The sequence below is a fragment of the Mus caroli genome, chromosome 4, assembly GCF_900094665.2.
Source record: "Mus caroli chromosome 4, CAROLI_EIJ_v1.1, whole genome shotgun sequence".
Taxonomy (NCBI): domain Eukaryota; kingdom Metazoa; phylum Chordata; class Mammalia; order Rodentia; family Muridae; genus Mus; species Mus caroli.
The window spans coordinates 79,395,110-79,407,669 of NC_034573.1; the positions used below are offsets into that span (position 1 = coordinate 79,395,110).

General features: G+C 45.1%; 1 protein-coding gene across 1 annotated transcript in view; it reads right to left on the reverse strand.

Moving 5' to 3' along the window:
- Window positions 1-12,255, reverse strand: part of Saxo1 (stabilizer of axonemal microtubules 1) — a 100,299-nt gene extending 88,044 nt beyond the window's left edge. The window contains exon 1 of the mRNA XM_021160759.1: window positions 11,904-12,255. Within this exon, the coding sequence (XP_021016418.1) occupies window positions 11,904-11,944 (41 nt within the window). The 5' untranslated portion in view covers window positions 11,945-12,255. The remainder of the gene's footprint in view (window positions 1-11,903) is intronic.
- Between the last annotated feature and the right edge of the window lie 305 nt (window positions 12,256-12,560).

Genomic DNA, 12,560 nt, shown 5'->3' on the forward strand with positions numbered 1-12,560 from the left:
AAAAAAAAAAAAAAAGAAAAAATATTTGGGCCCTGCTCAGTTGTCATATTCGAGTGCTTTGGTGTCGCGGAGTAGTTGATTTAGAGAGTATTGTCAGCAGCCAGAACATCAGTGCAGCCAGCACAGTTCAGTGAGTTTGGGAGACAGGACACATGGGGGGTAAATTCTAAGTCTACCCCACATCAATGAAGAACTGTCATAGGCAAAGATCTAGACGGTGCACGCCTTTAATCCCAGCACTTGGGAGGCAGAGGCAGGCGGATCTCCATGAGTCTGAAGTAAAGCTGGTCTACATATCTAGTTCCAGGCCAGCCAAGGTTACATAGCAAGACTCCATTCTCATGGGATGGGGGTATGGTAGGGGCTATTTAAATTATCCAAGTCATATGATCTTAATGATTTGTTTGTTGTTTGTTTTTTAATGATGCTGTAAATAGCACCATGAATAATCCCAGCTAGGAAGGAGGTAGAAATAGAACCGAAAGGCTGAGGATTTAGATGGCTCAGTCAGTAAAGTATTTCCTCAGAACCTGTGTAAAAGAGCTGAGTGCAGCAGCCTGTGCATGCTACCCCAGTACTGGGGAGACAGACATGGGAGATTCCTGGGGCTGACTAGTCCATTAGCCTAGTCAAATTGGTGAACTCTAGGTCTCAAGAAATAAGGAAACATTCCTCCATTGCTGGTGGGATTGCAAACTGGTATAACCACTCTGGAAATCAATCTGGAGGTTCCTCAGAAAATTGGAAATAGATCTACCTGAAGACCCAGCTATACCACCCCTGGGCATATACTGAAAAGATGGGCTACCATGTCACAAGGACACATGCTCCATTATGTTCATAATGGTCTTATTTGTGATAGCCATAAGCTGAAAACAATCAAGATGTCCCATGACAGAAGAATGAACACAGAAAATGTGGTTCATTTACACAATGGAATACTACTCAGCTATTAAGAACGAGAACATTAGCCAGGCATGGTGGTGCACACCTTTAATCCCAGCAACTCGGGAGGCAGAGGCAGGCGGATCTCTGAGTTCGAGGCCAGCCTGGTCTACAAAGTGAGTTCCAGGACAGCCAGGGCTATACAGAGAAACCCTGTCTCAAAAAACCAAAAATAAATAAATAAATAAATAAATAAATAAATAAATAAATAATAAAAGAATGAGAGCATCATGAGTTTTGCAGGCAAATAGATGGAACCAGAAAATATCATCCTGGGTGAGGTAACTCAGACACAAAAGAACATATATGGTATTTTCTCAATGATAAGTGAATATTTGCCATATTTGTTCTATAATCCCAGAACAAAATAAGCTAAATAGCAAGGTGGGCACAGGAATCTCACTCAGAAGGGGAAATAAAATAGCCATTGGGAGTAGATGGAGAGAGAGAACTGGGTGAGAGAGAGGATGGAGAGGGCATGCTATGGTGTGCTTACAGACAGGAGCCTAGCATGGCTGCCCTCTGAGAGGCCCAACAAGCAGCTGACTGAGGCAGAAGCAGATACTTACAACCAACTAATGGACTGAAGTCAAGAACCCCTGTGGTTGAATTAGGGAAAGGCTAGAAGAAGTTGAGGAGGAGGGTAACCGCATAGGAAAACCAGCAGTCTCAACAAACCTGGATCCCCCAAATCTCTCACACACTGAGCCACCAACCAGGCAACATATACTAGCTTGTCTAAGGCCCCCAACACATATACATCAAAGGACTGCTGGTCTGGCCTCAGTGAGAGAAGATGCACCTAACCCTTGAGAGACTTGAGGCCCCAGGGAATGTCGAGGGCCTGGCTGGGTGGGGGCTTGGGGAGGGGACATCCTCTTGAATACCAGGGAGGAGGGATAGGTTGAGGAACCGTCAGAGGGCAGAACAGGAGGGGAAGAAAGACTGGACTGTAATATATATATACATACATGTAATATATATATATACATACATATAATTTTTTAAAAGATATAAAGCAAGCTCTAGAAAGATGAAAATTATACTGTATATAGGTAGCTTTAAAAAAAACAAACAATCAAAAGAAAAAAAGAAAGAAGCAGCAGCAGTTGAGAAGGGCACCCATCATCCCCCCAGCCTTCTCGTGCACATACAACACACACACACACACACACACACACACACACACACGTTAACCCTCACAAACGCACAAGCACACACACTCAGGTGAGCACCCGTGAGTGCCTCTGCACTGCTGTGTTGAGAGGTGGAGACATGAGCACTTAAGGGACACAGCTTTGTCACAGGAATTTCAGAGCTGAGGCTCCTTGCACTGTAAGACTACCCACCCCTGAGGCCCCACGGGAAGAACACAGCGTGGGGTGCTGAGCGGGTGCTCTTTGCTTCCACAGTGGGTGAGGAAGTCTGTCGTGGAGATCACAGAATGGGCCTGTGAGGTCCAAGAAGCACTAAAACCACCCTGAGGGAATTGAGCAATGCAATTGGTAGTTTGAGAGTCCAAACTTCCTCCCCAAGGAGTGAGCAAGTCAAGAGCTCAAAACAGAGAATACACTTCTTGCTGATGGGGCTGGAGAGTAATGAATGTTAGCTAGCTCTAAGCACTCTGCCAGACCACAAACAGTGTCTTCACCTTGCTTCTTTTCATCAAGATCCTGGAAGACTGGAAATCTGAAAATCGCACCAATTCTGTCAACAAAGCATGTCTTTTGTTTTTGAGGTTATTTTGCTAGTCCTCTTGTCGAATTAGCACCATGCTTCTGAAGAAGCGATCCACTGCCCAAAGCTTCAGGCATAATGGGTCAAGCACTCAGGTGCCTGGGCCTCAGACCCGTGGAATCAAGGAATATGGAGACAGGACCCATAAATCTGTGTCCTTCAGGTGCAGATTTCCAGAGGATTCTTAGGGACATTTAAGGTTGGGGACACTGTACCTTCAAGCACTCATGTGCAGGTTAAGTCTATCATCATGGCACAAGAACAGTCAAATAAGATCTAATTCTCATGAATAAAGCAATCATTGTACGGCTACCAAATCCTTATGGCTTGGAAATGCCTCTAGTCCAGTAATTTTCAACCTTTCGTGATTCTGTCCCTCCCTAAAGAGACATTAGGCAACAGAGGCACATGTGAAGATCAGAGGACAGCTGGCAGTAGTTGGTTCTCTCATTCTATCACGTAGGTCCCAGGATTCAAACCCGGGTGCTCAAATTTGGCAACAAGGGCCTCTTCATCTACTGAGCCCTCTCCCCATCAGACATTTTTGGTTTTCATAATCAGTTGGATGTCACTAGCATCTAATAACAGGTATATGTAGCTAAGCATCCTGCAAAACTAGCTGCACAAGACAGGCCCCGAGGACAGAAGTGTCCATGTGTGTCACAGATGAGAACTTCTGTTCAAGCTTACATGAGCCTTTCATCTGCTTACGTGCTATAAAATTAGGCATAAATTCTTTTCATGGAAGTTTATATTTTAGCTGCCTCTTATCTGATGCCCTTCTTTCGATGAATTCCCACAGTGTTAATCTCGTGATAGAAAAGAGTCCACCTCCCTCTCCAGAAGCCAGTGAGATGCTTATGCTGTGAGATGTCAGCATGTGACCAAGACTGGGCCAAGTTCAAGTCACCCTCTGTACATTGTAGCATACACGTGATATAGATATATAGAGATAGATAGATAGATAGATAGATAGATAGATAGATAGATAGATAGATAGATAGAGGCTACCCATGTAGCTCAGCAGATAGAAATGCTTATGGCCAAGCTTGGCAACTAGGGTTCAAGCCTCAGAATCCATGTGGTGGAAGGAGAGAACAGTTTCCAGCAAGTTGCCCCCTGACATGTACACACACACACACACACACACACACACACACACACTAGCAATAAGCCCTGTTGCCTCACACTTGAAATATTCTTCCAAGAAGGCCAATAACCATCAGTCAGTGCTCTTTGGGTCCACGTGTTCAGTAAGCTGAGAGTCCATCTGATTATTCTCTATCCAACCAGTCTTTCACTATCTAGAGAGTTATCTTAGCAAAGCCAAGTGATTCCTCTTCTGATTGCTTCCCAACTCATGGTCTTGTACAGAGCATCTCTGACGCTGGTAGGAATTATAGAACCCTAGGCCTTTGAGAGCTCCACTAACTGGGCCATGGGAAGGACCCTGGATGCCAGCAGAGCTGTGTCAGAGGCTGACCAAAGCAGGCCTCTTCCTTCCCTTTGGAATGGAGAAACAGGATACTAATGTAATTTATGTCTTCGATGATCTAAAATGGGGTACTGTGAAGCTGAAGCACCCACAGATGCTGATGTGCGGAGGAAATCTGAGCGCATTATGAAAACAAGCAAGATATGCCCAAAAGTCCTCAGGGCCCATGAAAGACACATGTGCTAGCTAATCACTCAGGAGTTTTCTGAAAAATCAGAAAAATCCCTTCCCAGCTCTGTAACAGTTTGCTTTTTCTTCTCTCCCCTCTAAGGTCACCATCAAAGACTCCAGAAGGTGCCTACCTTCAGAGACAGGAGGCAGAGATTCGGAGCCTAGACTGTCACTATCATAGAGCGTGAGGGCAAGTTCGTTATCTGAAGATCACTTTGGGTTTTTGAACCAGAGTCTCTCTATGACACTATGGCTGACCTTAACCTCATTAACCTCCCAGCTTCTGCCCCACTCAAACGCCACTAGCAGGCTCAGCAAGATGGACAAGTCTCTCTTTCACTACCATAGATAGAACCCTAGGGTCTTTTCATTTTTTAACCATTTATTTATTTAATGTGCATTGATGTTCTGCCTGCATGTGTGACTTCATGAGGGTGTCAGATACCATGGAACTGGAGGTCCAGGCAGGTGTGAGCTGCCATGTGGGTGCTAGAAATTGAACTCAAGGTCTCTGGAAGAGCAGCCAATGAATGCTCTTAACCACTAAGCCATCTCTCCAACCCCAAAAGTGGAGCCAGCAAAATGTTTCAGTGGGTAAAAGCACCCGCTGCCAACGCTGAGGACCTGAGTTTAAACCTCAGATCCCACGTGGTGGGAGGAGAGAGAACCAGCGCTTTCAAGTTATCCTCTGCATGCACACACAATAATAAAGTGTGGTCTGATTTCATATAATGTCAGGGCATAGGAAAGGAAAAAAAAAGACAACGGAGCCCAAGGATGCTGAGGGCTCTGAACAGACTGATAAGGCTCACAGTTCACTGCGCTCTGCTCACTATCACCTGGTTCTTTCTCTCCGCCCCAGCTGCTCTCTGACTTAAATCAGCGTTAAAGGCTGCAGTGCTTGGCTGATTCTTTGCTTCGCGGGTTGGACTTCGGTCCAGGGATGTAGGTAAATTTTATGTGGGGAACTGAGCGGAACTGCGTGGTACTTACAAGACAAAATTGGCAGTTGCAGGGAAGATGGTGACTTTTAAAAATAATCATCCAGTAAGGGGTAACATTTCTGAGATTAAGTAATTGACCAGCACACACAGAAACTGGATTCATGTCTGACATGACAAATTCAGTTTGTTATACAAAATGATGGGCTTTCGGATACCTGCAAATAGACATTTCTCCGATGCTTGTTCCCGTCAGTCTGCACATTGGGAAGTATAGTGGCTGCTGGGCTCATGTGCAGGCAGCCCCTGGGGGTGCACTGGCAGCCCCCGAGGGCGCAGAAGGCCTGCCCGTGGGTAAACAGTGAACAACCCCTGTAAACTAGGCAAGCAAGATGGCTCAGCAGGCAAAGGTGCTTGCCAAACAAGCCTGAGTTCCTAAGTTCAATACCCGAAGCCTCAAAAGGATGGAAGGAGAGAACCAACTCCAGAAATCTGTCGCCGCTCCTAGATGTACACACAATAGTTTTTAGTTCTGTTAAACCCTTGTAAACCACTCCAGTCTGCCAAGTATCACCCAGCCCCCAACCATTTAACTACACTCCCTCTGATTTAACTTCTTCATTTCTGACCAGTTAATAAGGCTTACTCTCCTCTGAAGAATACATCATCTTTTAAGAACAAAGGTGGAATTTTCCTCTCAAGAGGCTTCATCACCCGACTACAGGCTGGCATCTTTATCTTCATTTATTTGGTAACACTTGTAGTTTCATCTTCCCTAAGGGCTCTCTTCTTATTTTATAATGGTTCCACCCTCATGACAGCCCTATGATGAAGACCCTACTCCTGTGTCCATTTTACAGATGAGAACACAGTGAGGCACATAGAAGTACAGACATCACTGTAAAGTGGTCAATGTGGCACAACTAGGCTGTGTTGAGGATGGAATTTGAACTCGTGGCCTGGTCCAGCCCCTGTGCTTCTGTGCTTCTGTATGCTCTGCTGCTCTCAGAGGTCATCACTCCACAAGTCCATTCTTAGCCCACATGATAGAGTAGATTGTTTTGTTTTAACTGATGCTATCTGAATTAGTACAAAGCTGTGTTCTATGCCCTCAATGTCTGTAATTTGACTGATTATACACAGATTATACACATATCTAATATGAAAAGTATATGTGAACAACTAACAGTTAATCCTGGTATCTAAAAATCCACGTTAAAGTGCCTATAAAGTAGCCTCCCATGAAAAGTTCAGAAAACACACAAAACAAGTATGTTAACGTGGAAGATGCCCTCCTGGCCTTATCCAAAGTCATCAGCAAGTATGCATACAATGATTTTCCCAACTCTTTCCTTTTCCCCCTAATCAGAATTTATGAAGTCAATTTTATTTAGATTAAAAACAAGAATTCTTCTTGAAACGTGTAACATCCAACCAAGTCCCCCTTCCTCCCACTTTCTTTTAATTTGTAACAGAGACTCTAAGAAAATAAAAATCTAAGGTTAAGGAAATTTCCATCAATGTGAAGAAAATATTTTCCAAAATTAAAATAACAAGTTCCTCCCTGGTTCACATAACTGATTTAAGTTGCAGATACCCAACTGCCCCGGAGGTCACCTTCCTCTGTCCACACACTTCCAGAAACAGCCAAAGCCACATCCTCCCAAGCAATGGCTGGTCCTCTCTTCTTTATGAGATGCCGTGCCTATGACCAATGCTACATAAATACCCCATGACATATCCCCAGCCTCATCCTGGAATTTCCTGGAAGTTTTACAAAGCCCTTTAAATGGTGCACAGTAAGCCATAAAACAATCAGATATAAAAGTAAGCTATGTCAATCCTTTCTTTAACATCTACTTTTCTTCTCAAATTTTATAAAAAGTAGAGGTACTAACATTTAATTTCTGGAGGAAGACTTGCTGTTTCTATTGCTTTACTAAAAAGCTTTTAGAATTTGCTATATTGTTCTTCATCAGATAATACTTCTCACTCAGACAGGTGTCTTCTTGTAATCAATAGACAAAGATGGCTCAGTGTGGATACAGTTCAGCAGTAGCGCTGTAGCCTAGGATGTGTGAGGCCCTGAGTGTGGTCCACAGCACTCACAAAAATTAAGATAATGTATGTTGGGCACTGAAGTGAGCATAAACTGTGCTTGTAGAGGGTTCAGTTCTAGCATCCAACCTATAACGCCAGCTCTGGGGGAATCTCATGCCTCTGGCTTTCAAGAACACCTGAACTAACTTGCGTGTGTGCACGAGAGTATGCAAAACACACACACATATGCACAGGCATGAAGAAGACTATCTTTTTTATAAATTTGTTTCTATAAATGTTTGAGTGTCCATGTACCATGTGTGTCCTTGGTGCTGGCAGAAGTCAAAGCAAGGTGTTGCCTCCGTCCCCTAGAACAGGAGTCACAGATGCCTGTGAGCTGCCATGTGGGTGCTGGGAACTGAACTTAGGATCTTTGCAAGGACAGCAAGTCCTTGTAATCACTGATCCATCTCTTCCCAAGCCTTAGGTCTTTTTTATTTATATTTTTACTTTTACGTGTGCATGTATTGATTCACATATGCGCCACAGCCCCACGGCACATGTGTGGAAATCAAAGCACAACTTGTGAGAGTCTGTTCTCTCCTTCCAGCATGTGGGATCCAGGATTGATGGCAAGCACCTTTACCTGCTGAGCCATCTTGACCACTCTAGAGGTGTATTGTTAAGCCTGGCATAATGGTGCTTGTCTGTAATCCCATCAATAAGAAAGATAAGGCAGCACTAACAACAATTTACACTCAAGTTTATGGCCAGCCAGGGCTACATATGACCAGTAGACCCAGTAGTTGGAAAGGAGAGGAAAAGGGAAAAAAAAGTGGGCCTGTATTATTTGAAATTACACCAGACTGAATCACAGCATCTAGCAATGTCTGATATGCTGTTAAAGGTGGAGACAGTTTGACTGACCTACTTTATGCCCAAGCTTAACAAAATGGATCCTTCTAGACTTAATCTCTGCTTCTGTTCCCTTACCTGTGAGATGAGCGAGCTGAAGGTGTACTCGTGTCTGCAGCTCTGAAGGCAGAAGAACGCCTGACTGTCTACACTATCAGAGCCCTGCTAATTTAGCTTCAATTCCCAATACCAAATTGAAAAAGGACAACTAAAGAAACTGAAAAGCTCCCCCAGGGAGAACAGGCTCAGATGGGCCCATCAAACCTCCTTACTAAAGCCATGTTTCCCATGCTGACAATCATTCCGATGACGGGGAAAGAAATTGCTCTGAATTTTCTGAAAAATCACAGAAGTACAATGTGGTGGAAGACTGTAGAACTTCCGAAGTGGGGGTTTCTTCAGGCAACACTGGGGGTTTTCAGGCACAATTGGAAACACTATCCCCTCTTGTGGGGTTACACACACACACACAGAGAGAGAGAGAGAGAGAGAGAGAGAGAGAGAGAGAGAGAGAGGGAGGGAGAGAGAGAGGCTGCAGCTATATAGAAATAATTAACATTTGGGTTTAAAAAATGTTGACTTTTCCATCTTTCTGCAACTTATAAATGCTTGCTTTTCCTTATTTGGTATTGATCATATTTTTAAAATTATAATATTCTATTGTAGTATGCCAGTTGCCAGCTTTTGCTTAAGGGAAGGTGTAGAATGTGTTTTGAAGATGCAGGGAACTGTGTCTGGTTTCCTTAAACCAGTGAAGCTTGCTAACAAGGTTTATGAGTGGTTAGAATCTTTGGTGGCACGGTATTTGAAACACTTTCATTCTATGTTCAGCTCCTTAAGGAATAACACCTTCCTCGGCTATGCTGAGCCCAAAACACTAACTAATTGCTCATTTTAGAAAACTTAAAGTAAACCTATTTAAAAAAACAACAACAACAAAAATAAAAATAAAATTCAAGTAAGCTTCTGAACCCCAAAGGATTTGTTAGACCAGCTGAACCGTCGATGAGGCTTGACTGAGAAAACACTGCCATCTGGTGGCCAAACTTAAGAACTTGCTCTTTAGCCGCTAGTTCCCAGCAGAAAGACTGTTTTGTTTTTCAATTTTCTTTTCTTTTATTGGATATTTTCTTTATTTACATTTCAAATGTTATCCCCTTTCCAGGTCTCTCCCCCATCCCATCCCTCCTCCCCTGCCTTTTTGAGGGTGCTCCCCCATCTACCCACCCACTCCCGCTTTCCTGTCCTGGCATTCCCCTACACTGGGGCATCAAACTCCCACAGGACCAAGGGCTGCTCTTCCCTCTGATGTCCAACAATAGAGGCCTTCCCCCACTGATGAGTATCATGTATTACAGGTGAGATCATATTTAAGGAGCTAGCCATGGTGACAACATGCCTACAATCCTGGCAGCAGCAGAGTTGAAGGCTAGCCTGGACTACATAACAAAACTCAAAAGCCAAAGAAATGCTGGGAATAGTAATGCAGGCCTCTAATCCCAGGACTTGGGAAATGGAAACCGGGAGAAACAGAAGTTCCCAGTTATACACAGTGTGTCCCAGGCCAGGCTGAGCCGGGGTCTTTTGGAAGAGCAGACAATGCTCTTAGCTACTAAAATAGCTCTCCAGCCCCCAAGTGGCTGGAGGAAGTTGGGGAAGCCCTCAATTACAATTCACTGAAGTAAAATGGCATCATGTGGCAAGCACTAGAGACAGCACCACTCCAGATTGTATGTCCCTAACGGACTCCACAGATCCCTCCACCATCCCACAATGGTGTGTTCTGACTACTCAACAGGTCAATATCACAAAGCATACAAAAACAGAGCTTGGCTGTTCCAGAACACACCATCACTAGATATGAAGCTGGCATACACATAGCTAAAAGACCATAGAAAGTGGGGTCCTACCTCTGTACTGGGTGGGGTCTATAGGACTGAGCCAGATGGGAGTCTTACAACATGAGCAAGATCTTAAAAGGTTAGGAGGCAGAAGGAGAAGGTAGAAGCATTTTCAAAAAGGGAAGAAAAGCAAGACAAAGGAACCATGAGTGGAGACCAGAAAATCTGCTTTGAACTCTGAGATGCCCCATCAAAATCACAGGGAAAAAAAAAAAAACTGAAAAAGACTAAGAAGGCAGGAGGGAAGACTGACCAACATGAGAGTCAGACCCAAGGCACTTGACAGGACCATAAAGTAGACACAGGAGGGGGAGGCAAGGAAGGCACGCCAGACAGACTTTATATCCAGTGGAAGGAGCAACTTTGCAGGATGGGGGAAAAAGAGAATCTGAGGACACCAGGTAGGAATCGAAGTGGCATCTGACTCTACATTCCTCTCCCCTGATGAGTCCCCGTCTTCCTAGACTACATACTGTGCAAAGATGGGAGCAAAGTCTTAGAAAAAAAAACTGAATTTTCAGTAGTATGAAAAATTAGCCCTGGACACTGGCTGGTCCCACCTGACAAACCTTGAAAGCAAGAGCCACACTTGTAGGTAGCAGAGCTCAGAATTCTGGGAAATGGCAGTATCTATCTGGAGTCTGCTGATGGGACTGTCCTTAGAGATTGCTCATGAACAGCGGGAGCAATGACACCTATTTTAAAGTCCCCAGTCCACTCTAATGAATACTGATTCCTGAGAATACAAAGTCTTCTGTTTTCAGAGTGTCCTCTTAACCTATTCTCCCAAATACAATAATTTTGTTATTTCATGTAACATACTGTATCTGTAAAATCCTTTTGCAGATCTTAGGGTACTAACAGAATAGATAGAATCCATGTGCATAGACATACACCCTATCCCTTCATTTGTAATAGTCCTGTGAGGGGAGTACTCCTAGAGAGAAATTTGAATGGGGAGAAGTTCGGTTCCTAGCCCAGATCCCACATTTAGTGACAACCCCAGAGGGCTAGTCCCCGAGGCCACTCCTTTCACTTGGTCTTAGCCAGAAGCCTGGGAAGCAAGTTTATGTACTGCCCCTCTGCTATCCCCTGGCTGGCACAGCCCTGCAGTTCCCTAGCTGTCCTGGCAAAGCAGCCAGAAGGACCATCTCAGAGACTGCAGCTCAACGTTTCTCTCCAAAACCCTGCCTTCACCGTGCTTCGCACCATCAAGGCCCTGAAGGCAAAGGCCAGAAAGGCATCCTGCCCGAAAACTACAGCGAACTCACCCCTGGGTTAACTGTTTATTTCAACACTGCAACAGTTGGTCCCCGTGCACTATGGCTCCCAAAGTACCAATTTCTGTAAGTGAGAAACTCACCCACACAAAAGAACTCCCCAATCCTAACAACTGCAACAGAAGAAACAAGACCGGCCCCAGCCTGGCCAGGGTTTCCGCCATGTCTTAACAGCATGTAGACAAGGCTGGGCCCGGCCCACTCTCAAGGTGCCTGTATCTCTACCCTGCAGAAAACACACACACACACACACACACACACACACACACACTGCCTGATCAGCGCTGATTCGACGTGTGTGCATCAAATATTAGTCAACAATATTGCAGTTTAAAACCCGAATCCAGTGTGATGCTGCCTAGCGAAGCAGCGGGATGAAGACACATCCTGTCCTCGGTCCAGGAAAGGGGCATGGCACCCTAGGGAGTGTGAAAATCAGGCTCCCCTCTCCAGATTGCCCTTGGGAGGACTATCTTACCCGCAGGAGCACAGATTGCAGATGCAAGTCCTCTTCCCCATCCTTCACCTCGGACCTTCCACTGAGGCAATCGCCTAGAGGATCCCAGCTGCCTGGGACAACGATCACACTTCTCCAGTGCCTTGACCGATGCTGTTTTGCTCAGAAGGAAACTTAGGTGGCCCTTTTGCAAAATTCTGTAGTCTATTCCTTTGTTGAGGCTGGCCTTGGGCAAACAAGCAGCACTTAGCACAGACAGCAAGCCAGGCCGGCTCACGTCTGTAAGCTGCCGCCACTGCGGCCACTGGGAAGCACGCACCTGCCAGCACAGCCTGGCCCCTGCGAGCCGCAGGGCCCAGGACTGAGTCCTCTATGACCTTCAGAGTCGCAGAGGAGGGCATCTTGAGGTGGCAATGACATCATAAGGGCCTCCTGTGAGGTCAGACTTCACCTAGTATCTCACCTGGCAGACCCAAGACAGGGACTCTCCCACTGGAACTTGGAAGAAAGGTGGAGGATACCTTGGAGGGCTTTTGGAAGTCTCTGAGTCCCAGAGTTAACCAACTGCACAGTCACATAATGCAAAGACAATGAAAAGTATCTTGTCGGGTGGCACTTTCCATCCGTAGGACACATTGTCCTTCTGAAGGAAATGCATGCCCTGACCTCCAGAATGTT